At 39.2% G+C, this 26,526-nt stretch overlaps 2 protein-coding genes across 9 annotated transcripts in view; both read right to left on the reverse strand.

Moving 5' to 3' along the window:
* Positions 1 to 187: 187 nt before the first annotated feature.
* Positions 188 to 11,056, reverse strand: LOC146678414 (tropomyosin alpha-1 chain-like). 7 transcript variants are annotated; one of them, XM_085388533.1, is made up of 10 exons: positions 10,755 to 11,055; positions 9,835 to 9,960; positions 7,689 to 7,822; positions 6,525 to 6,642; positions 6,306 to 6,376; positions 6,150 to 6,225; positions 5,969 to 6,031; positions 5,661 to 5,730; positions 4,967 to 5,045; positions 188 to 850 (listed from the first exon to the last, which is right to left on the reverse strand). In XM_085388533.1, exons 1-10 carry the CDS (start codon positions 10,866 to 10,868, stop codon positions 847 to 849), a joined length of 855 nt encoding a protein of 284 aa, XP_085244659.1. In that variant the 5' UTR covers positions 10,869 to 11,055; the 3' UTR covers positions 188 to 846. The 7 variants fall into 7 exon arrangements, with proteins under 7 accessions (XP_085244659.1, XP_085244819.1, XP_085245076.1 ...); XM_085388446.1 differs by lacking the exon at positions 188 to 850 and adding an exon at positions 4,364 to 4,585 and having other exon boundaries at positions 10,755 to 11,053; XM_085388693.1 differs by lacking the exon at positions 4,967 to 5,045 and having other exon boundaries at positions 10,755 to 11,056.
* A 5,483-nt stretch (positions 11,057 to 16,539) lies between these two features.
* Positions 16,540 to 26,526, reverse strand: part of LOC146678415 (talin-2) — a 100,178-nt gene continuing 90,191 nt past the window's right edge. For both annotated transcript variants that reach the window (XM_085389064.1, XM_085389150.1), the window contains exons 50-58: positions 25,999 to 26,115; positions 25,580 to 25,765; positions 25,177 to 25,284; positions 24,880 to 24,985; positions 24,132 to 24,256; positions 20,193 to 20,381; positions 19,914 to 20,096; positions 19,544 to 19,669; positions 16,540 to 18,983 (exon numbers count right to left, since the gene is read on the reverse strand). In XM_085389064.1, coding sequence (XP_085245190.1) covers positions 18,855 to 18,983; positions 19,544 to 19,669; positions 19,914 to 20,096; positions 20,193 to 20,381; positions 24,132 to 24,256; positions 24,880 to 24,985; positions 25,177 to 25,284; positions 25,580 to 25,765; positions 25,999 to 26,115 — 1,269 coding nt within the window. In that variant the 3' untranslated portion in view covers positions 16,540 to 18,854. The remainder of the gene's footprint in view (positions 18,984 to 19,543; positions 19,670 to 19,913; positions 20,097 to 20,192; positions 20,382 to 24,131; positions 24,257 to 24,879; positions 24,986 to 25,176; positions 25,285 to 25,579; positions 25,766 to 25,998; positions 26,116 to 26,526) is intronic.

The following is a 26,526-nucleotide window of genomic DNA, read 5'->3' on the forward strand; positions in this document are numbered from 1 at the left end:
TTCTTGAAGTGGTTTTCAGAGTTCTCCAGGTTTCTTGATGATCCCACACTTCTTCAATAATGTTCAAGTCCAGGTTCTGAGGATTCATCACTCCAAGACCTTGACTCCTTGGAAGCAGGCAGTCAAGGTCTTGGGGGAAACTCAAGCTTCTTTCTTCCAAGAACAATTAACAATTGCAACAGCCAGGTTGATTCGCATATTTATTTATGATTTGTACATCTCCAAGATAAAAAACAAAAATGAGTGTTTCAAAAAGAAAACACCTACATAGATAAGTACGCCACAAGTATTTAGTTTGCTTAGTTGAAACAATATAATGAGTTTCGCTACTGTGCTAAGAATTCCTTCCTTGCTAAACTGGAAGAGAATATCACTTACAGTGAATACATTTTTACAATACAAAAAGAAACTAACACATAAGCAACTTTACAAAAGTACACATAATAAAAGTCCCTTTCATAACCTTGGCTTAAATTATGGCTTCATTCATGACGATCATGTGCAGTATATTCCCCAAAAAAAGTGCAAATTCCCCACACGTACATGTAAACAATTAAAGATGTACAGTAAACTTTAAATGACCTTTGACTACAGTGCATAAAGGAAACTGTAGATGAGCTTCTAACTTGCGCAGAGCTTGTGTCTTCAAGATGCCACGGTCAGAGGAGACAAACACAAGCTCCAGCTTTGCGTGTAGCAGTCAGTCATATGGGAGCCAGCCATATTCAGAGCAGATGAGGCAATGTGAGGAGGGGAACAGAGCTAGGTCAAAGGTTAACCATCTCCATTAGAGTATGATCCAGCATCTGCTTTATGCTCAGGCCCTCTTCTTTAGCACGTGTGAGTTTATCTGTTAATATAGCATTGCATCAGTTAAAATCCAAAAAAAAGAAAGAAAAACAGTTGCAAGAGACACAGAATATAGTCAGACAAAGGTTTACCTCAGGTACAGTGACAAACATATGCTGATATCGTTACATACCCCAGTATATATTTTTTTTTCCAGTAAGAGGTCAGCACTTATTAGCGGAGTCGATATCCTCAAGTTATTTAGATTTTCTGATATAACTAATCAGATTTGAACTTTTATTTAAAGTATACTAGAAATAGTAAAAACTCACACTATTGACAGGGCTGTGGTCAAGAATGGACGTGGTGAGTTTATGCAAGGGGGGGGGGAAAAGCTTTCCTTTTTTGTAATATATGATTTGGCAGTGGAATTGACCAAAGTATAAAACCCTAGCACTTTTGAGGAAAAAACTGAAAACTCTTCTAAGCACTAATAATTGTCTCCTTTTACTATTGGACCAGTATCACTTTACTTTTATTGTATATGCACACTCCACGTCCTTTTTTCTTCCCCATTCACTTAGACAAATTACTGACAGATCATACAGGGGGTACTGTGAAATCTGTTATTCACATCTTCCTTACCGCCAACACTTCCTTGTTGCTACAGGTGAATCATATGATCAATCTCCTCCTGTGCTACGATTAACAAACAGTTCGCCGCTAAATAAAACTGCACACCTTTTCTTTGAAGTTCTCTTTATCCAGCTACACTGTTTTGGCTTAAGCTGCTATGTCCTGAGGATATATAATGAAACTAAATGTTGCTTGCCTTGCTTTAAGCATCACAAGGCAAGCAACATCTTGCCTTGTGATGCTTAAAGCGCCCCAAAATAAACATTGGGAAAAATTCAGCTGGAATGTTTCTTTCCTGAAGTCACAACCCAATTATTTGGCACTTTTAGCATCGCAAGGTGAGCACCATGTAGTTTTATTATATTCTTGGAGAAGGCAGACATCTCTACAGATAACTATGAGGTTTGTGGGAACAGTTCCCAACAAAGCACTTCGCTCTCAGACTGCAGGCTTACTTGTTGTTCCTAGAATTTCTAAAAGTAGAATGGGAGACAGAGCCTTCAGATATCTGGCTCCTCTCCTATCAAATGAGCTCCCAGTTGAAGTTTGGGAAAAAAACTCTTTACTTTTAAGATTACATTTGAAAAACAAAATTATTTTGAATAAAGCTTTAGTTATTTATACTGCTACAAGTTAAGGCTGCTGGAGGACGTCCAATGACGCACTCAGGATTTCTTCACTTCCCTCTTCACCCCTGATGCATTTACATGCCACTATTGTATACCATTATTTTTCCATCTAGTCTCTCTTGGTGCGTTTAGTCATCTTTCTCCTCACACCCCAACCAATCACAGTATGCTGCCATCCTCCCCAAGATCTCCCTGTTAAAAGACAGTTCCTTTTCCCTATTGTCACAGAGTGCTTCCTCAAAGGGAATTGTTTGATTGTTGGGGTTTCCCTCTAATCTTCAGGGCCTTTACATTATAATATTTAGTGCTTTAGGTGACTGCTGCTGTAAACTAGTGCTACATAATTGAATTTATTAAATTATTGCAATTCATAATTAAAATGTGAATGCTTCGCTGAAATGCTACAAGTAAAAACTACACACCTGTCCAACCATCCATCTCACCCAAGTACAAAAAGGAAAATCTGGGTATAATCCAAGTAATTTTAAAAGTGATGATATTTGTTCAGTCCATTGCAATATTCCAAGGCCTCCTTTTCATGGATAGAAGCACATATTGCAGACCAGATTTCAATTATGTAGCCCTGACAATAACTGAGAAAATATATCAACTGAATTTCGTCCCTCTCCTGAACCTGTGTAACCTTCCACTTGAAGCAGTTATTGGAACATGCATGTGAAAATCTCTCACTTGTATTCCCACTTTTTTGAAAGCGTAACTTGTTTTGTTTTTAAGACATAACTGCTGCTGTGTATAGTTATTTAAATAAACAGTACAACAACATTCCTGGTGACTGGAATTTCAGAAACATTAAAGCATACAAGATTCCCTTCCAGTTTATGCCTCGTTTAGAGCTACTCTCAGTTCATTGGTGAGAAGACGATTTTTCTCAAGCTGCTTGTATAGGTGGTCTTGACAGTCAGAAAGCAGGTAGGAGAAAAAGGAAAGACAAAGAAAGGAGGTTAGTATAAAGAGTGACGCTTTGAAGGTAATCACAAAATAAGTTTGTTGATTTCCTGACCTAATGAACACAGAAGGCTCAAGAAATATGTTTTTGTTTTGTTTTTTTTAAAGACAGTCATAAGCCTGCCATCTTGGCTAACCACAGAAAACTCACACACACTACTGGTTTTACAAACACTGTTTCCTTTTCACTGCTTATTAATTACTTAGACTAGAATGATAAGACTGCAACCACCTTGGGATTAGTTAGGGGACAAAACAACACACACTCACAAATAGAAAAATAATGATGATGCACATGTTTGTACTGGATCTTTTTGCATCTAGCTGCAGCAGCCACTTTCAATCACCAGAGAACTGCAGAGGTCACCTGATGGGAGTTAACCTGGTCCAACTCTGACTGCAGACAGTTTGTGCAGCCTGTACCAATGAACACATCTTATCTGCGCAACAATGTCACCTCATTGAAGCAGTGGACTTGACTCAACCGGTTGGCACCTAGTTGAACTCTGTGTATATTCCTATATAAAGGGAACATTGCAGAGCATGTAATTCTACAGTTAAATTGCCATTCTGTAGCAACTATGTCACCATTTGTGGGGAACTTTCTATTTCTACTTTAAATCTATGAGGTTCGATCTGCATGCAATTAGTTCATGTGAACTACTGTGACTATGACATAAGACATTTGGGCCACCCCAAACAGCCTTACAATTTTGTGGCCAATCCCATTCGAGTTTCAATAGATTTAATTTAGCAAGTGAAACTAAACAAATCTTATCCTACTCAATTGTTTATAATTTACAGTCGCATTTCTCTGCAATAGCCCCTGTGACTGTATTAGCATTCTTTAAATTAAAGAATTAAAAATAAATAAATAAATAAATAAATAAATAAATAAATAAAATAAAATAAAAAATCTATAGTAGTAGTTTTAGTGACCATGTCTGCCAATACTGGCTTGGAGTCTAGTTGATTTGCTATTTAGACCTACAATATGAGGAGTGTTTATTTTTTGGTTTTATTTTTTTGGCTACGTTCACATCTGCAAACACTCAATGAGTATTGAAAATGTTAACTTGCTATTTCTAAAGTACATCAACTGCATTTAACTACAGCTGAATCTGAAGGTGTGAGGAAGCCTTAAAACAATAAAATATAACTAAAGATATAAAATCCCCAATCAGCTGATTAAAAAATTGAATACAATTCACTGCCACTACAAGTAACTCAGGAGTTTATTCAAAAGCTACTAAACAGTATAAATTAAAACACAAAGAAGGTAAAACAATAACAAAAAAGGACAAATGGAAATGAAGAAGCATTGCGAGAGAAAAAGAAAAGGATGACATAGATGGAAAAATGTTTATTTTATATAAAGCAATGTGGCTCAAAAGGTCTGAAAGACAGATGGACAAATGTACTCCAGCAGCCAAGGCCCAATGTGCAGTACTGCCAGGGCAGTAAAGAAATAAATAGACAAAGGAGACAGAAAGTAGGGCTGTGCTGCACAGGAGAGAAAGGATGATGCTCAAGCAGCTTCTGGAGTGAAGAGTGTGAGAATTTAGCTGTGAACAAAAACAAAAGAACAAAAATGTTGGAGGGAGAAATAAAAGAATGAAAACATATGACATGAGAGAGAAAAATGGATGCAGAACTAAGAGAACTGAGACAGGGAACAAGCTCTACTAAGTAAGCACTCATGTTAAAAGGTCTGCAAAAAAAAAAAAATTGTATTAAAATATTTTTTTTTTTAAAAAAGAAATCAAACATGATTAGGTCACTCATAAATTAGTGTTAGACAAGCACGGAAGGATTTAAAGTTGTAGTTTAGCAGAGTTAAGTCACGGCACTCAAACATGCCACAAGAGGGCGCTACTGTATGTTGTTGCTGTGGTTAAGGAGATAAAGCTCTAAGACAGCACGGAAACAAGCGTGTTGTGAATTACATGGAAGTCATGTCGTTGAGGGCGTGGTCCAGCTCCTCGCTGATGGCCTTGTACTTCAGTTTCTGGGCATACAGCTCATCTATAGAGTTGTAATTATTATAGAGTGGCAGTGAGGGGGCAGTGAACAGAAAAATAACAGCGTCAAGAAATGAAAGCCAAAAGAAAATGCAAACTGAGGAACTGAAATAAAAAGGCAGGACAGAAATAGGAAGGAACATGAACAGCTGCTGACACCGTGTCAAATTCCTGAGGAGTCACCGAGAAACTGCCTCACATGTTCCGTGACCCTGTGAACACTTCTCGGGGCTAGCTGGCCTTGAACGCTCAATACACCACCATGCCAAACTGTACTGCAGTGAGAAATGTTGATGCTAACATGAATCATATCATGGCAGGTTCTGCTTATTAGTTTTGTTTTTCTTCTGGCAGACAACTGACAGTGTAGATATTTGTCCTGGGGATTATTTAACAACCTGCTGACCAGATAAATACCTCAAACAGCCCCACATGAGAGATTTGCCTTTTATTAGTTTCCCTTTCAGAAACCAGGACTCTACTTTAGACGAAGACTTGTCACTGGGTTGCTTTTTGCATCAATAAATTTTGTAATAAGAGTAACAGATGTTTGCTTATATGGAAAATGAACATGAAACGCTGCACCAAAGACTAAAAACCAAGTGTAAAACATTCATACCCTCAAGGTCATCAATGGTCTTCTCCAGCTTGGCAACTGATCTCTCAGCGAACTCGGCACGGGTCTCAGCCTATGTGGAGGACAGCAATAAAACATTGGTAATGTAAACCTCCTAATGGAAATTAATAACCACAGCCCCAGAGGAAAGGAAGCCCTTAAGTATGAGTAAAAAATATATACACACACACACAGCATATTTATTCAATTAAGTAATGCAATCGATTCAATCTTCAGTTTCAAGAGAAGCTTCTATTTAAAATTTAATTTAGGATACATGAACGTATGACTCACTGATAACTCTAACTCACCTCCTTTAGCTTGTCTGTCAGGACCTTGATCTCCTCCTCGTACTTGTCCTCCTTCTGTGAGTACTGTGGTTACATACACAGGGCAGAGTCACTCAAATATACAAAACATGAAAATGCAACAAAAATAAGTTTCAAACAAACTTTATAGGTTTATACTATGAATATTTGTCAATAATCTTACCTTTTCTGCCTGGGCCTCCAGAGACTTCAGGTTGTTCTGCACAGTTTTCAGCTCCTCCTCAAGCTCAGAGCATTTGCTGCAGAGTTATGGTGTGATTAAACACGTAGAGAAAAACCACAGAAAGCAAGAGAGGTGTGAGGAAAATGTGATCATTACCTCTCAGACAGCTCAGCACGCTCTTCTGTACGTTCCAAGTCACCCTCAATGATCACCAGCTTACGGGCAACCTGAAGTCACAACTCCTTAAGTTTAGTCCCACACTAGCTTAACACATTAGTGCATCCTATACTGGTCAGACATGTCAAGCATTGCATCAAAGTAAATAACTGAACAATTGTCAAAGTTCAGGGTGCACTGAACAGCTGAGAAACTCACCTCCTCATATTTGCGGTCAGCCTCCTCAGCGATGTGTTTGGCCTCCTTCAGCTGGATCTCCTGCAGCTCCATCTTCTCCTCGTCCTTCATTGCCCTGTTCTCAATGACCTTCATGCCTCTGAGGGAAGGGAAGTGGTATAAGGTGAGTCTTAGTAATGTTTACACTATGCGTCATAGAGGAACAGGAAATTCCACTCTTAAAAGAAACATTTAGTGCAAAGCATATGGATCATACCAATACCTTGTATTAGTGAAGTAGAGATAAAATTAGAGAGAGAGAGAGACCACTACATGACTATATGGACAAAGTGTCTAAATACTTAACACACATCCTCATCTGTCATGTTCTGCCAAGCACATGGCAACTGTCTGAGAGGATAAGGATGAATTGAATACCAAATGAAGCACAACACAAAATCATGGGCATGAACCGGAATAACGTTCTATTAAATTTCCACAGGTGTGGATTAGCCACTGATCAGGAGCTATGCATTTTCGATCATAAAGAAACAGTAACCATCTCAATATTATAATATTACACAAAGCAACAATTAAATTAAATGCAATTATTTAAATACCTGCACATTTGTGAAGAGTGATACAATACAACTTCAAGCCACCGGTGGCAGCAGTGAGCCCAATCTTAAGTGACACTCAAAGAGCATGTGTCATGTGCAAATGTTTGGTTTTATAATATAATAAAGTTTAGCAAAATCCAGTATTAAAGCGCTTCATACTTAAATTTCCATTTATGTTTAATGCTTTTAACTCACCTGTTCTCAGCTGCATTTGAATAAAGCACCAAATCCACACTGTTTAACTTTTAAGCTTAAATTTCAAAACTTACATTTTAACTACTGATTTTATTTACCTTTCCTTCCTCTTTTTTCCAGTTTAAATCATGCTTTCTGTTTTTTAATGTCTCTGTAAAGCACTTTGAATCACCTTGCTGTTGAATTGTGCTATATAAATAAACTTGCCTTGCCTTTTAAAAGTTAGCAACAACAAGAGACTCAACGCAGGATTTTCTTTTCCGAGCTTGTCTTAACCCTTCTTTGTCACCCTTTTTCCATTACAGTACTCTGCAAATGAGTATGAATAATATAAGAGGGGTGGGAGAGCGGTGCCCGTTTAGTGCCAGTTTTCCAGATGCAAAATACCCACCTCTCGCTCTCATCAGCAGCCTTCTCAGCCTCCTCCAGCTTGGTCAGAGCTGTGGCCAGACGCTCCTGAGCACGGTCCAACTCCTCCTCAACCAGCTGGATACGTCTGTTCAGGGAAGCTACATCACCCTCAGCCTAGGAGAGCACAACACCAGTCATCTACAGGCACAACAAGTTTATTCATTTAACTGAAATTCGTGTGTTATGTTTGGCTCTGCAGGCTTTCAGCTGCTGTGAGATCTTAGGCAGATAAAATAACTCATGCTCTCCCTGGAGAGATTGGCCTGGGTCAGCTTGTCCAATAGAGGGATGCAGGTTGTTTATGTACATTTTCCAACACCAGTTAAAGAGTGTGCGTCATTTCTCTTTTTCTAACACATTTTATTCTAACCTTTTTTTTGGTTAGAATACAACAGGATTTCTTAAAGGAGACAAACTTATCCACCCTCTCTGGCGTTTTCCCAGCCAAACCTGTAATTTCGTGGCTCGCTGTGATTTAGTCTTAAACAAATTAGCTAAACGGCTACGTTTTGTTATGTCGCAAGGTGGATAAATGGAGGTCCCTGTGCCTAAACTAGCCAGTCACACAAGGGAGGGCTTTATCTCACTGGACCTGCGGTGTTGCGGGGCTGCTGTGCCGTTAGCTTACTTGAAAAGGACCGTTTTGTTTATTCGGGATCTACCGGGTGGAGTCCTTTCGCATCCACCCATCCCTTACTCACATCCATCGGTGGGCTAATTTCAAACTCGCCAACCTGCTACCTGTTTTCGACCATATACCGAGGCGGTCTGGGCCTACTTAGCAACCATGCTTTTTGACCAGATTTACTCCTAATGCTCTGGGCTCCCCGGGGACTAATTGCCTTATAGAGTCATTAGCCGCTTACTGCTTCCCTCGCACTCCTCTCCTGGTTCAGGTCCCGCTGTAGTAACGCCGCCCGGTCCTCCGCCGCATCGGCCTGCTCCTGCAATGACTTGATTTTCTTTTTCACCGCTTCCAGGGAGCTCCCACCGGCCATTTTTTTGCTCTGTTTGTCTCAGCTAAGCTAGTTTTCTCTCCGTTTTTTGCGTGCTTCCCCACACGCAGACACAAGCACACTTGGAGATGCGGCGCGTTTGATCCCTGCCCCCACCGCCTTTAATCAACCGCTGATGAGGATTGGGACGTGCCACCAACCCCGGAAGTAACTCATTTTACTCGAAAATAGTTGAATAAATTTAGTGAACTGAATATGTGGATCATAATTATTAGTAATGGTCTTTTAAAATATTTATCAAGCCATTTTAATGCTTTTTGGCTACGACAAAACTACATTATGAACCAGTTAGTTTAAGTGCGTCCCCTACTGCTAATTTGAGCTAAGCCTTTCAAAATCACAGTTCCAAACATCAACTTAATCTAAAGACAGCAAGAGAGTGCCTTAAATCACTTATACACACATAATACACACATTATAAGTTTAATTATTCGGACAGTGTTATTAATGTTCTCGATATTCATAATTGTGCTAATTAGACCTGCAGAACTTTGTCTTCCTGCACTAAACTGGCTTAAAGAGCACAGAAGACACCCATGCTCTATTGTAGTCTATAATATTCAAATATATTGCTATGTTTATACTCTGTCATTAAATCAGTCAACATGAGTCTATCTCACGGATGTTAAAAATTTTGTTGCTGCTGCTGACGTCGTCTCTGCTCCTGACGTCATCAATTAGGCTTTATTGGCGTAAGAATGAACGCTGCCAATAAACTGGTAATTTCATCTGGGTTGAGTATAACCGCGGAGTACGTTCTGTGGCCAACAGGGCCACAAATCTGTCAAAATGCACTTCATAATATGCTTGTAAAATACACGACTGAAATCAGACACTGGCCCTCAGATTCGTCCAAATGGTGGTGGAACGCAACGGTAAGCCAGTGAGCTGTGACTTTACCTTATACAGCACAAGAGCTAAATTTAACTATCCATATATTCTTATGAAGCCCACAACTCTCTTATAATTGATTAATGCATAACTTAAGCATTAGGGTGTCTGTTTCATGGCTGGTGATCTTAGTTTCCAGACGGGACTCAAAAGGAGTGTATCAAGGTCATATCATTAGGCAGTGGGTGCGCCAAATGGGTTCCTTCGGCCCAAACTCACATCTGTGGCTTTCTTCTCTGCGAGCTCCAATTTCTCCTGGGCCTCCTTCAGGGCTTCAGAGTATTTGTCCAACTCATCCTCAGTTGCCTTCAGCTTCTTCTGCAGTGCTACCAGGTCATCCTCAAGCTGGTACGCAGAGAAACGAGAAGATTTTTATTTACGTGAGGATGATTTTCTCAGATTAATTCTCAACACAAACAACGCGGAATCAAAACACGCTTTTATTAATTAAAAAAGGGACACACACATATATATTTGTTACTAAACGAATGAATTTCTATTAAAAGACTATTATTTCTATTAATTCTATTAATTACTATTATTTAAGGATTTCTTAAATGATAATAATAATGGATTGGATTTATATAGCGCTTTTCAAGGCACCCAAAGCGCTTTACAATAACACTATTCATTCACTCTCCCATTCATACACTGGTGGAGGCAAGCTACAGTTGTAGCCACAGCTGCCCTGGGGCATCGGCCCAGGGTAGCTGTGGCTAGGTAAAGTGTCTTGTCAGTAAGGTAAAGTGTCTTGCCCAAGGACACAACGACCAGGACAGAGAGCCCAGGGATCGAACCGGCGACCTTCCGGTTACAGATGCGATTCCCAACCCCCTGAGCCAAGGTCGCCCTTGAAATTGATATTTATCTCATTGCTTAACAGCATAACTAATGAATAAAGGATCCAACTAGAAATGTGCAGTTTCCAATCGTGCCAACCTCATGCAGTCAACATATGGAGTAAAGAAACGCTAAAAGAAAAGCTATTTTTAAGGTTATTATTTAAAAGTGATTTTTTTTTAATCAAATAATAATCCTCAGTGGGAGATCATCGGAAAGAATCATGCAGCGCCTTGCGCAACGTGCCAATGGCACTGCTGCGTAAAAGCATCAGAGCGAGTTTCACACTGGATGCCGACCTGTTTGCTTCTGTCCTCAGATGCTTTCTTATCTGACTCGGCCTGCTCAGCTCTGTCCAAGGCATTCTCCTTGTCGAGCTTGAGCATCTGCATCTTCTTCTTGATGGCATCCATGGCTGGTTAGTGTCGGCGGTCTCTGCGTAAACCAAACAAAAGAAACTGAATGAAGGGATCGGAGCGTCTGGACCACTCTGAACGCCAAGCTGGAGTGCGAGCTCGGTTAGTCTGTAGTGAGTCAAATATGTATTTTGGCTGGGCAGTTACTGGATACCGAATACAGTTTCGGAATGAACTACAGCTGCTTGCCAACGTGGAGACCCTTCTTTTTTTCCTAAATCTCTTCACTGATTCGCTCTTCCGAGACATTTGACCACTTCTATGACTATACATGGGGTACAGACGTCAGGAAGGCACTACCCTCTCACAGCAAGACGTCCACTCCTGTTTCTAACACCTTCCAAGTGGAAGTAAAGTGTCAGGACTCAAAGAGTAGTTCTCTGAGGGGGGTTATTTGGAATAAATGCGTTGGTAATGACGACTCAGTTAGCACCCAGAAGGATAAGCCACAAACTACAATACATGTGAGAAAATGTACATTTAAGACATCAACTGACGTTTATCCTATAATTATTTTAAAACCTACTTTTTACACAACAGAGCCAAACTGCATCCACCAAACTGGGCCAAAACCACATTTTTAATACCTTTCCAAAGCACTTTGTGGTTGTTTTTGCCTTAAAATTTGCTATATAAATCAATTTTACTTACTTGCTTACTTAATCAAACATTTTGTTCTGTATCCAGAAATAAACACTTAAAGAATTATGGTACCAGTTCTTGCATCAAAGCTATTCCCACAAAACAAATATATCTGATTGGTTAAGCCCCTGCGAAAGTTTTTCTCCCCTGGAGGGCTGTCATATTAGCCAGTATGGCTTGTTTGCTGCTCAGGGATCATTTCAGCAGCTCCCTTACAACATAGTTCAACATCCAAGCAGCAACCAGATAGGCTTTGCTTTCGGTAGAGTTCTATCATCAAGCCTGTCCAACTCTTCTCTGAGCTAATACATGCAAGATAATTCCAGCTCAGATTTGCCACAGTGGGTACAGTGGTGTGCACATACAGAAGCTCTGGAATTTCAACATCACCCCCTCCCTGCGCCTTAGTGAGAGTTCACACAGCCACTGGCACTGCTGCAGCTGTCACACACAACATACAGTCAGGACGGTTGAGGAATGATATTTTAACCTACTGTTGACTACAGTGATTGATTATTTGCATGTAAGAAGAACTGGACCCGAAAAAGAAAGTTGTGTAATACTGTATGAACATCATTGACCTCGTCTTACATCGTAACAAATAACAAAGCATTCTAAGAATATTTTGTCATCTCCTACTCGCCTTGTCCCTTATGCTATTTGTTGAGTGCATATTTTGGAATCTTGGTGCTTGGACAGCACCTGCTGGACTCTGTCCATGACCCCATACTCTTTACAGTCTGACTTTCAGAAGAGAGGCATCAAACACTTTTTAAACAAGCAAAGCACAAGCTCACCAAATGATTCACTGATACTGTATTTGATAAACCACAATTTTATTATGTGAATGATTGTTAGTTCACATGCTTAAAGAAGAGATTACAAGATCATTAAATAATTATGGTAAAATCTTGATGTTTTTAATTCTCTCCCTTTATCTCTGTGATGTACCTTTGCATTTTATTTTGTTGGTGATCTGGCCTGAAATCCTTCCTGTGGAGCTTTATTAAGGCAGTCAGCTGTCACTGTGTTGTCATTCTGCCATGTGTTTGTGGACAGTTCAGCAGCCAGGCAGGCATACCAGTCATACACAGAGATCAGAGAGGCTCAGGGTGCAATCCATGTCACCCTAGCACCCTGGATAGATAGAGAGACGAACATCGTCACATTGTACCTGTCCAACAAATAATGATTTCTTCAGGTTAGGTTAAGGGAATTTGAATCATGAGACAGAAATGTATTAATTTGATAATTAAGAATGATGTATTTTTTATTTCTTCTGATTTTAGCAAATATAGCTATTTTCCTCCATGGCCTTGATACACAGACAACATTTTCAGCCATTTTGCTATCAGCCAAAGTGATCATTTTCTTAATCACTTGGGTCCTTTTGACCTTTTGTTTTTACCACCAGACCTAAAATTAGCAGCACCATGGCTCAGTGTTTAGCACTACTCCCTCACAGCAAGAGGTTCCTGGGTTTGAACCTTCTGTGTGGGGGTTTGTACATTCTGTCATGTATGCATGGGTATGCACTAAAAGATGCATGCTCAGTTAATGGTTCCTGTCTGGGTCCAGGACACACATAGATAATTAATCCAAAAAGTTTCAGTTCAAAAAAGACTTTTAAAAAATGTCACTAGTTAAATTATATATTAAATGAGTGCTGTCAAACCTGTTAAAGCTTTAAGGCAGACAGGTGTGATAACTGAATCAAACCTCAGTGTTTCCAGAAGTCCCTACATGCAAAGAAGTGCATGGCCTTGTTACCATTATGTCGCAGTCCTGTGAAGAGCTGCATGTGAACTTTAAATGCTGCATGTCTGTGAAGGTTCTCAGTCATCCAGGTCATCGTAGTCAAAGGAGCTTGCAAAGAAAAGCGTCTGGACTTCTTTAAGTTGCTTGAAGACGTTTCACCTCTCATCCGAGAAGCTTCTTCAGTTCTAAGGTCAAATGGTGGAGAGTCTGGCTGATTGGGACCCACACCCAGTTTCACACCTTGGCTCAGGCGATTAGAGGATCATCAGGGGGTCCTTTTGTCCCTCTGTGGGGGGTCACTCCCACTAGGTTTATATCTGGGACTCTCCACCATTTGACCTTAGAACTGAAGAAGCTTCTCGGATGAGAGGTGAAACGTCTTCAAGCAACTTAAAGAAGTCCAGACGCTTTTCTTTGCAAGCTCCTTTGACTTTAAATGCTGCAATTTCATTTCATTAAGTGGTGATTGCTTAAGACCTGTTTGCTGTTGCGAGGCGCTCATAAATCTAAGCGCACTATTGAAAGATCAGCCGGGCTTATGCGCCATCTTGTAATTGACTTCTTTTATTTATGTACTTTTGTAACACCAAAGGTATTCAGCAGTGTTTTTACAGTTTGGTGTCAGACCACAAATATAAACTTCGTCACAGATCTGTTGAGACGGCTGTGTAAGGAGCTCCCTGACAAACAAAAATAATAAAATATGGGAGTCTGGTGATGATATCACTGTGAATGTCTAGACTGGAATTTCTCACTTCCTCCTCAATAATTAAAAGATACCCACACATACTGCTGGCGTTTCACTTAAACCTGGTGAGACAAACTTAATGAAGCTCATCAAAAGGGTTTAGACAGATTCACATGTGAGGCCGTGCAAATGAAGGAGTGTGTATGAGTGTGCAGCGTTCTCATCACGGTAATCCATTTTAGTGCATCGGTGGAATAACACCACAAAAACCAGCTGATCTGACCCTAATCTTTTTATTGAAAAGAAAAGGTGAACATGAGGTAGTGAATGTAGAGAGATGGGATGAAAGAGCAGATGAGAAGAAGGAGATCAAGATGCCGTTTGTCCCCAAGGCACCGCTAACTAATGACGGGTAATCTTACATTGAGCACAACTGAAGCGTCAAGACTTGCTATATAGCATGCTGTAGTCATCAGTAACTGTAGCTGACTTCAATTATAATTAGATTTAGGACATAAAAATAATGGATGAGCTGTCTTCTATCACCTGCTTGTCCACATTAAATGCAATGCCCTCGTCCTTTCAGCCAGGGTTTTTGCTGTCTTGTCCACAGCCAACAGGGCCTCTTGTTACAAGTCAGACCCACTGTTAACAGAAATGTTTTAGCAGCTACACAGTTTCAGATTTGTGCCAGATAGAAAAACACGAGGTATTTGCTTTAAAAGCTGATTTAGTGAGAAAATATCAGGGAAAAAAAGGACTCCAGGCTTTAAAACAGTGCCAGGAGCAGCTGTGTCACTGCAATTGACTTTGCCTCCTCAAATTTTAGTGCTGGACAAATTTAGCATAGGCTTCATTTTATAGTCCAGACTCAATATAGAGTCAGGTTTAGTGCTGACTCAGAAATACCAACTTGTCCTGACACAGACACTTAGAGACCTTGTTTGTTCGCCAGAAGTTACCCCTCTTGTTATTCACTTAGAGTGGTTTCACATTCTGCAGCTCCAACATCACACATGGATGCAACAGACATGATGAATCTGATGTTCTACATTATCAGCAGACTGTTAAATTCTGCTTTCTGTAAATATGATATCCCAATATAAAAGTCTTACAGTATGCTGGTAATAAACTTCTGGTAGAGTCCTTATATAACATGATACTGAACCTCAGTGCATTTTAACTACACACTAAAACGAGTTCTTGACACACAGGATTAAACACTGCGTGGTCAAAGTTGAACGTGATATGTTTAAATTAGAAATTATTATTATAATTATTATTAATGGTCAAGAAGTACACGTACGATCTTATTCTCACCTAATTTGGTTAAAGATATTTTAATTTATGACGCCTTTGATTCAATGTGTGTTCCAGATAAATATTATTATTATTGGCAGAGGGTTTTGCCAGAATAGAAGTGCAATCTTGGCAGCCAGTAATGATCTACGTGTGATCAGAGTTCTCAGATATATTCAGAGATAAACCATCAACAAGCTATATGACAAATTGGAGTAACTTCAGTACTTCAGTTTCTTTTCACAATAATCTTGTACTTTACAATTGAAACTAGAGTAAACTTTAGCCCACAAAAAATATTTTTTTGTTTCATAATGCAAATGTTTCTATTGTTACTGAACCTTCCTTTAAACAGTCAGAGAATAGAGATCCAGTGCATTTTACAAAATGTTTTAGTTTCTTTCAATTTTGTCCTCACTAAAAGCCCAAATGGACCGTTTCTGAGGACAGACTTTGGTGTCAGTTGTCTCCAGGAAGCTGCACTTTCAGCATACCAGCGAAAAAGATGTTTCGAATGTGAGGTTTTAGCAGTTGAGGTTAATTCTAAGTATTAAAAGTTTCTTTTTATTTACAAGAATATTGGAAATTATATGCAATTTTAGAAGTCAGAAGCCCTGCATGGTGTAACAATCACTCATGCACTCTGGATATAGCTGCACGCTCCCATGAATTGTGGAGTTTTATTATATCTATCACTCTATATATACACATCTCTCTATATATATATAGTCTATATAAAGTCTGCATTTCAGTTACATATTGGCTCTTTGGTTTTGCAACTATACAGAAACTTGCAGATCTGACTGCGTGCACATTACAAGTAAAACAACCACACACATTTTTATTACATTGAAATGCTTTATTTTCAGTGAATACAAAAAATAGTTTTTATCGAGGCCAGATAAATATCTTTTATATTGTATGTTATCATTTACTTTTATTGTAGCGAATTCCTAATTTTATTTCTGTCAAGGGGGCGAAAACCAAAACAAAACATACAGAACACTTCAAATTGTCCACAGCATTGAAAATGAATCACAACATCTTAATGGTGACAGATATATCGAAATGTTCTTATCACATGTTTCGTTCATAGTTTTAAAAGCACAAGGAAAGAAAGCCCACCCATAAGATTTCAGTGACTTCATAACACACAATAAAGCAGTCGACAGGCTCACGTGTCCAGTCTGTCGTCATTTAGAAGCACTGTGGTACATGCCCATGGAATGTGTTCATCCGTGTAATATACATATTCAGTATCTACGGCATACTGATAATACATTTTAAAGGACGACACTTTTTTTTTTTTTTTTGACTGGCAGACAGTTCCTCCATCATCCCTAAAAGGCCTTGCATGTGGCAGAGAGGAAAATAAAGGGGGTGCAGTTGCTTTCAGCACTTAGAGGAACAGTACGCTAGCGAGTGGGAAATCAAATGTTAACAATCCACAGACATGAACCTACATTTAAAAGAAAAAGAACCAAAAAAAATAGCGTGTCCACTACCTTCTATTGACCACTGAGGTGAAACTGTCACATAAGCAGACCAAACAGTGTATGGGCTACGGACTAAGGCACTAATAAAAACACTACAGACTTGACTGATAAAGCAGTGAACCCACCCCTCGCTTCTCACGCTCACACAAAAAAAAAAACAAAAAAAAAACACAATGGCAGAAAATGTCTCTGAATTCAGTTCCAATGCTTCAAAACAAACAAACTTAAAGGTGATGGTCTCACGTGGAGGTCTGAAACTATCTGCATCCGAAGCACAAAGCCATGCATTTTCACAGCAGGACCTATTCTCACAATCTACTGTAATATTGAAACAGAGTCCATATAGTAAGACATGTGAACAAAACACATTACAAACAAAAGGTTGTTCTATTGCAGCGAATAGCAAGTTCAGTAACGGAGCACCCAGAACAGGAGAAGGATTAGTGTTGCAGGCTCTTCACTTTCAGGCCATTCATGTTAAAGATTTATTCGTGTATTTATTTATTTATTCATTCATCTTTTAGATTCTGAATTTTGTTGTTTCCCGAATTTAGAAATGTGGAGATAAATAACATCAGTCCCTGGCAGTGATGAATTTTGCTGGAAAAAAATGAAAGAAAAAAAAAAAATACTAACATATAAGGACCAAAGTAAATCTGTTGGGACTAATCATCAGGAAAAAGTGCATGCATAGAAGTGGCACTCTGCATGGCATTCGGCTAATTCAACTGATCCCTGGCATCTTTCCAGTTATTCCAAACATGCATTACGTAGTAGTCGGCCTGCAGGGTTACGCAAACTTTTCCATTCTGCACGAAAAGTATAGGCAGAGCTCTGGATTATTACTTTAAGTTTACATGGCAGAAGGGAAGCTAATACTGCCCCCTAAAGCACCATCCATCTTATTGCATCATGATCATATTCTGTTTATACTGTATATAGGTTCCATTACCTGAAATGACAAATAATTGGGGAAAAAAAAAAAAAAAGACTTTTGAAGGTCTTTGAAGATATTTGATATCTTGCCAAGAAGCCACCCAGGACTCTGCTAGTGGTAGTAAATAAATGAGACCGTTTGCGACCCTGAAAGAGACCCCTCTCTGCTAAAAATACTCAGGAGTAATAAATATCCATTTTATGGTAACATGCCCTGCGTAGGAAAGCATTTACATGGTAACATAATGTAAAACATTCTATTTGAGTCTTAGAGGCTGCACATGAGGTCCTAAAGTCAAGGGTTGTGACAAACGTAGAATTTCCTGCAAGTTGCATTAAAGAAGTTTTGCACGTGGAGCAAACAAAGAGTATAAAAATGAGAAGAAAGGAAACAAAGACGCTTATATACTGTAACTCTCTACACGAAGAGAGGATTGCCAAAAAAACAAAAAAAACAAACCCCAAAACACTTTCATTGTTGAAATGGCCCAAGAAACATCCATATGCAAAATCTGGCCTTCCTTCATATTAGGTTTTATGGCCACTGAATTAAAGTCAAGTCATGCCACAGTGATTTACACGATTCAGACAGACATTAAGGTGCCAGATTGGGGTATACAGGCAAACATTCATACAATATCAGAGTACCAAGCAGAAATGTTTTTGCTTTCAGGGTGTCGTTGCAGTTAAATGGCTATGTGACGTGAACAGCAATACAATCAGTTCTTCACTTTAAAGTTTATGCACAAGAGCTGCAAATTGTTAAACATTACAAAAATGGCGCTTAAGAACAAACGTGAGAGCACATGTGCTGTTTGAACTAAGCATGTCACATTCTGGTTTAGATCACATCAGTTTGAAGTAGTTATACGTTAGGACATGAAGGAGTTCTTCAGGCGATCACCACAATCTTTTTGTTGTTTTCACAAAGTAGTCAGTATCACGCAGTAGTTTTTAATACGTGCTAGAAGATGACCTTACATGTTGTCAGTGGTGTTCAATGCAGACCTGGGTTTGTTAATCAGTCACAACTTATCTGGATTCACTGGAGGACGGCGTACCGGTCCAGGTGTGCCATTAGCAGGATACAAATATGCACACAAAAACAGATGTGCTCTTCACACTGGTGCAAGCGTACGTAGCAGCAAAGGTGAGGCTGAATAACTAGTTGCTGTCCTCTCGCAGTTCGCTGGGCAGGAACTTGTACTGCTGCTGCCTTATTTGGGCCAGTTTCTTTCTGGCTTCTTCCAGCTCTCTCTCCTTTCTCAGCATCTCTTCCTGGGCGGCAATGATCTACACAGACAGTGAGGAAACTTTTATGTCAGAGCATATATCATTTTAACCTTTTTTAATACACACACGACCCAAAACCTGCAAAATATGTAATTGTCGCAATGTAATCGCAATTTTTAGAACATTTACTACCTCAGTGTCTTTATGCCTTATGTTTCTGTGTGTTTATTGGTTGTATGGTCTAACTTAAGATGTGTGTGTGAATGCACTTGTGTACAAAAACAGGGGATTTGAATTCCATGTATTGACTGAAGAAGACAAAAATCTTTTCTGAGAACACTGACAACCATCAGGAGACGTGAAATAATTAACAAGTAGAGGGCATTTCAATAGCTTGTCAGCATTTTTCAGCAGCATCAAATCAATAATTGCCCAGCAGTGCTGAAGAATGAGAAACTGAAATTATTTGTAAAGCTGGTGACTAGAGATGTGTGAACCAGTGGATATGAAGGACAAATTTCACTAACAATAAAACTGCTAAACACACCAGAATGAACAGATTAATTTTTTTAATGCAACAGAAACTGGTTTCAAAATTAAATGCTGCTTAAAAGCATTACCTGCGCAATTCCACCCACAAACTTCGTCTTCACCACCACGTTGTCTTCATCGGATTTTTCAAATGCTGCCTTCTGAGCTGCCCGCACCAAATTGTCAGATGCTTTCTTCACTGCATTTCCAGCGATCTAAAGGGCAAATACATCATTTACAGAACAGAACAACAACATAAAAACAAAAATATACAAGTACTAGCAGCTCAAGATGAGAAAACTACGGTGTTTGACTAAAAGCAATCAGTTCCTTTTAACTGGTGCAAAGACGAGCATAAACATTTTCTAATTAAATGCACACCTGTAAAGTAAAAAGCTATTGAAGATGATCGCTAATCCTCTTCATATCAACGCTTTTAAATTAACCTGCTGTGTTTACCTGCAGTCTCCTCATGGCCTCAGAGTCTTGGTCAGCCTTCACCTTACAGGCCACCAGCAGCTGAGCAGTAGAGGCTGCCACCTGTTTGGCTGAAGAGATGAGTTTCTCCTCACTGGCGTGACCCTGCACCGAGGCATTAGCTGCCTCACACAGGTTGCTAGTTGCTGCTGCTACCATACGTGCCTGTTCATGAAAAAACAAGTTAATTTATTTAAAGTTAATTTCTGGCAGATGTGATTGTAACCTGTGTAAAACAACACTTTTCACTCCAGCACTTACAGCAGAGATCAGCCCCTGGGACCACTGTCCATCATCCACAGCATTTGCAGGGACAGAGCCCACTTTCCCCTGAGCCACCAGCTCTCTCTGGGCAGCTGAGGCTGATTTAACCAAAGCACTGGTGGCTGCAGCAATGGATTTAGCTGCCTCTAGGATCTGCTCCTCAAAGTTCAGGGTCTCGTCTGCTTGCTGAGGGAGAAGAGAACCATTCAAATGATTAAGTCTTTCGCCAGGGTGAAATTTAAAGAAATATCAAAGTTGATTAATCCTCTACTCAAACTGAAGTACTTATCACTGGAAACAGATGAACTTTGGATTTATTACTCTGTTGAATAACATTTTGTATGCACATTTTTAGACAGGACTTGACTGATCATCAGTGACCAAGGCTGGGACACTTGGTAAGAGAAACAAAATGATGATTCATCCAGATACAGAGCTCTTCTCAAACTGCAAGAGCTGATAAGGAGCTACATACAACAACATCAAGCAAGACTCTATAGAAAGCATCCTATTATACTCATCTGCTTTTTTCTTTTCTTTTTCTTTTAAACACATACGCACACACACTTTTCACACAAACACATTCACACTACATGTCTGTAGACAGAGCGGGACACTGTAGGAATATGTTTGATATATAGTTGGGACTGAATAACAACCTAATATATCAAACATATCAGACAGAGCCCTGCAGAGAAGGCCTCCGGTGGTGGGGGCAGGCAGGGAAGGAATAGGGAGGGCGGGGGGTTAACTGGGAGCTAGAAGACACAGACTGGGACAGGCTTAAGCTAGAACTACAATGAACTAACACAGGTGGCTGGATCGGTGGCAGGGTGGGTGGTGGAGGAGTGGGATGAACAGGAGGGAGGGCACAGTAAACATGATGGTGTTTGAATCGATCTGAATGAAGACAATATTATGTATAGTATCATGAATTTTAGTGAGTTTGTCAATATAACAAGTGTCAGCTACAGAGATCACATTAATACTTCCATGAACATGAATATGCAATTATATATATATATATATATATATATATATATATATATATATATATGCACATATGCGCACAGTACTGTGTAAGACTCTTGAGCCATCCCTCATTTCTTCATAACTTGCACGAAAATAGAAAATGGGTGGAAACGGGTTATTGAATTATGTAATTTAGTTTGGACAGTTCTAATGAGGTTATGACCGCCTTTATTCTTCAGCACAGCCTGAACTCTCTTAGGTAAGCTTTTCTGTAATTTCTTTAAATTCTCTTCAAGAAAAGTTCTTCAGTCTCTTCTTTGGATGTTGGCTGCCTTTTGTTTTCTGTCCAGATGAGACAACACTGTTCCAAAAATGTTGAGGTCCGGGCTCTGGGGAGGCCAGTCCATGACGCAGTTTCCCATTGTGTGGTTTCTGTCCAAGTATGGTTTCACTGCATTGGCATCGTTTCGGGAATCATTGTCATGCTTTATTCCTGGTATTGCATGATGGATCACAATTCTGCATTCATAATTCCATGAGTTTTGACAAGGTGGCTTACTGTTGTGAATTTCTCTCCTGACCTCTGTACATACATAGTTTGGCATACCTCAGCCGTTCATCCTGGTTTCCCTTCGTTAAGAATGGCTTCTTGACAGCTACCCTTCCACTGAGACCATTTCTGCTGAGGCTTCAGTGATCAGTAGATCAATCAACTGAAGGTCCAGATGCATCTCTCAGGTTTTGTGTCAGGTATTTGCTGGATTGCTCTTCATTACTTAAGACATTACTTTCAGATACTCTCCATCTGCTGTAGACAATTTTTAGGACAATTCTTCTGTCCTCCTCTTGTCCAGTTTCCTCAATTTAAAACAGTGCCAGTGTTTTGGGAAACACGTTTTTGTAAAAATACTATTTTATACCTGTCAAAATTTGTCTTTGGCATTTTTGTAGATTCAACTAAAGAAATGGGGACAAATGGAAAATTGGAGGCCTCATCTCTTTAAAATTGGAAACATCCTGTCTGAGAGTGATGCAGAAAAACTTCTCTGAGCCTTGTTCTGCCAGAGGTTTCTTCCTGTTAAAAGGGAGTTTTTCCTTTCCACTGTTGCCAAGTGGTTGCTCAAATTGGGTTGTTTGATTGTTGGGATTTCTATAACGCACCTTGAGGCGACACCTGTTGTGATTTAGTGCTATGTAAATAAAATTGAATTGAACAAACTACAAGTTTGTGATAAGCGGCAAATAATAAAGTGCCTCAAGATACAACTAGAAATTGGTTCGTGTCTGTTATGTGTAGACACAATTCAGATTCATCATTTGACTTAGACTCATTTTTTATGCTTGCATAATTCATAGGTCAATGTTAAGCAGCTTAAAAAAGTCCTCTGAAAATTGTCAGGTTTCAAGACTGGCCAGAAAATAAACAAAGAAAAACTTTGAAAACCTGGAGAACTATAGCTCAAGATCAGTTAAGAAAAATATAAGCCAGGCTGCTTCTCTGAAGCAAAATTTAAAGAAATAAGGGATGGCTCAAGATTTTTGCACAGTTCTGAATACAACAGCTTTACAGACAGGACAAGCGATAGAGCACCCTTTCAGTAATGCAACAAAACAAAATGTGCTATTTTGTTACCGTAAAATTGCTCCTTGTACAACTTCCAATAATAACACTGAAACTTGGATATAAACCACACAAAAAGATGTTTACAGGCATGCACAGAGCACTGTTTAGGATATACTTGAACATATTCCTACAAAGCTCATTTATGTAATGTACAGAGCTGTAAACACTCTGCAGTCCAAAGATCAAAATAAGAAGTTTTATCTAAAAGTCAACAAATCACTTGGCAGTTACAAGGATGAGCTGTAATCTGAAAAGGTGAAATATTTAGCGCTCCGATCAAAGTGCACTCTACTCTAAATCACTAGTTTTTACATTAAATAAACTAACACATGTCCACATTACAGCACTGGTTGGCTTGTTGTTAGGTGCTTGCTGGGCAACATCATAATATCAGGTGTTTTACAGTGAGACTATCAACCACATCCAATAACATTTCAGATGCCTCCTGTGACTCTTTGCAGAGGACCTGACCTTTTATTGGTCACCATTAAATTTTTGCTATATAAAAAGCATTTAAGCAAGCTGTAACAGTAAAATCACACACACAGTCAATAATAATGCTATGATAAACAAAGCGATTACAATAGGTCCTTCACACACTAGTGCTCGGGCCATAATAACACTCTAGAGGTTATCATTTTTAGGCAATGTGTGTATATTTTTACTTTTAACAGTTACATTGTTATGTTGGTACTTTTTAATAAAACAATTTTAATTTGGTTACCTGATAAAATTAGCACCAAAGTACTCCAGCTCACTAATCTATAATCTATATTATAGAAAAGTTAGATTATCATTTTCTTTTTAGACTTAACATTCACTAAAATTGTAAAGATTTAACTAATGTGGGCAGCAGGGGATCCTGAGGGGTTTGGTTACAGGTCTTTTGTAATGTTTTTGCGGTTTATTCCCCTTTTTGCGTCTTGGAAACAACTCTCTCTTTATCTTCAAAATAATATTTAATGATTTTAAAGTATTTTAGCTGCTCATCACATCATCTTTAAAATTCCATATAAACATCACCTATAGCCATTAGTAAATGGATTGTTTAGGAATGATTTTCCATTCATTCTTTAAATTTTCAAGTCAGGACATTTTCTTGTAACAGAGTATTTCTATCCGCACATCATCTATCATGATGAAAGACTTTTATGAGCTTCATGATGAATATTTCTTCTTTATTTCCAGAGACTGCTGACAGAAACAATATCTTAGAAAGCTTTAAACTGTAAATAAAATGGAAAAAGGCCTTTTGACAGGTTGTCTTTCTCTTTAACATTATGTTGACACGATTATCTCCTTCACCTCTCTCCTCATTTATTCACCATACAGTCACCCACCTTTGGCTTGGCTCTGGGTTTGAGTTGCTCGAGCTTCTTAGCTGCTGCTTCGATGGACGCCGCTGCTCCGAGCAGCTCCGTCTCTGCGATCACTGTTGGATCCTCGGGATCCACCCACTCTGAACCTGAGGCAGGCAAGCACACCCATATTCATGAATAAGATTTGAATTTGCAAACAGGATTTTATTAATGCTTCACAAAGCAGTGTTTTGACCGAACATGCTTCACGCTGTGATCCAAAGAAAACAAGTACACCGTGACCACACACAGGAAAGTGTGCCATGTATCTTCACATCCCATGCATAGTTGACAACAAACCATCATTCACTGCGATGGAGACAGAGTAATGGAACATAAAAGAAAGCATGATGGATAGAGCAGATGGATGTAACTGAGAAGCCTGAGAGCAGCTGGATTTGATGAGATTAAATAAAATCGATGTTAGCGCTGAGGAGAGAAATTATTTAAGAGCTCACAACTGGCACAGAACAGAAAACGGCCCTAACTTACCTCCATCTGTAGCAAGAGAAGGAGGACAGGAATATTACCAAATGTTTGAGTAAATAAATATTTTTTTCTGTTACATGAGCTTTTTAAAAATACATTCTACTATTAATAGCAATATAATATTTGTTGGGATCTTTATTAGAAAGTAAATAAAAGCTTTACTCATATGTATTTGGGTTTATTGCATGACATCTCAAAAGGACTCCTTGTGTAACATGTGGTGATGCACTGTGTGCATTACCTTTCATGGCCTCAGCAGTCTGGATGAGCTCTGTTACTGCTCCGGCTACTCGCTTGGAACAAGCTGCCAGATGCTGCTTCTGCTCTGCAGTAGGCTTCTGCAGGACCTACAAACACACGGGTGCAACAGTGTAAACTTAAAAGAAACTTTTCCTTATTATTTTTTATATATAGATACATAAATAGTGTTGCAATGGTGGATGCTTATATTAAAGATGCTTAAAGTATCAAATAATGAGATTAGCATTTGTACAAGTCTTTTATTTTTACAGACTTGCTGGTGCAGTATTCAACCTACCAGCAGTACATGTTCCAGTAGGTCAATGTAAGCAGTTGTACACTCTGCTCCGAACATCAGTGCTCTGTTCTTCACCTCCTCACTGACCTCGGGATGGTAGGCTGCTTGCTGAAAGACACAAACACACACTTATAAATTTGTGTGGGGATGACATTTGTGGGTCAGAATTCTAATTTCAGTTTTTGGTTTGCATTTGTAGTGGCAAAAACGATTGATGCTGATGATGCTGGGCTCAGCCTTAAAGATGGAATACCCTGCTTAGCCTTTGCTACCACAACCAAATTCAGATAAGTGGGAAATAATGGGTAGATGGACACATTTTCTTTTTTTTTTTGCAACATTTTGGAAGTACCACAATAAATCAAATTTAGACATGCATGACTTGTTTGTGGCAATAGAGCACCTTGCAGGTAGTGAGCATGTCTGACATGGCTTTGCGGCTGACGTTGGCAGTATGGATGATGTCCTCCTGTCGGCCAGAGTTCCCTGCAGCCACCGCTTTAGCAGTTGCCATGGTGATTCCTTTAGTCATGCGAATGAACTCCTCAGGTGTGGTTGTCTTGTTGGGAGCATCCCTGGATTGAAACACCTGTGGACATTTCAGATCACAAACTTAATTCAGGGAATATTAAAATCAATAACTCCTAACTGTGGAAAAAAAAAAACTAAAGATGTTTACTTTGTCACTCATGCGACATTTTCAATAATTACAAAAATATTACTCATCACACTTCCAAACTGATCAGTCCCCTTTCTGAAATGTGTGATGCCACCATACTGCTAACTAACGTTCACAAGCTTAGCCTCTCGACTCGTCCTTACCGACATTTCCTGTTTAATGCACTCGATTGTAGCCTCAAGCGCTCTGGTACCGCGAGTAGCTTCGTCTTCCACAGCTTTGACCGTCTTCAGCAGGGATGTCACATTTGTCACCATCACCTGGAGAAAACAGAGAACATCGTGTTCAGCCACATCCAAGCTCTGAATTAGAAATAGAGGAAGGACAACAGAACAAACCGCAAATGACTGACATTATGGAATATTTAAGACAACAGTCTTATTACTATGATAATATTACCAACGAGGAGGTTCAGTATTTGGTTGTGTTTTTGTAATAAATGTATATGTAGTTGTAATTTATTTTAAAAAAAACAAAAAACGTCTAGGACTGTTTATTTTATAAGTAATTGAGCATATAAACACATCCCCAATCAAGATATTTCACTACACTGGTGGACACAGCCCTGACGATCATCATATATGGGTGACACACTTTTTTAAATATATATATTTCCTTGGCTCATCGTGTCTTCATTTATAGTTTGAACTAATTTAATTCACATGACATTT

The sequence above is a fragment of the Rhamphochromis longiceps genome, linkage group LG1 (genome assembly GCF_057381845.1).
Source record: "Rhamphochromis longiceps isolate RC_006_pf linkage group LG1, R_longiceps_female_GT1.1, whole genome shotgun sequence".
Classification (NCBI taxonomy): Eukaryota; Metazoa; Chordata; class Actinopteri; order Cichliformes; family Cichlidae; genus Rhamphochromis; species Rhamphochromis longiceps.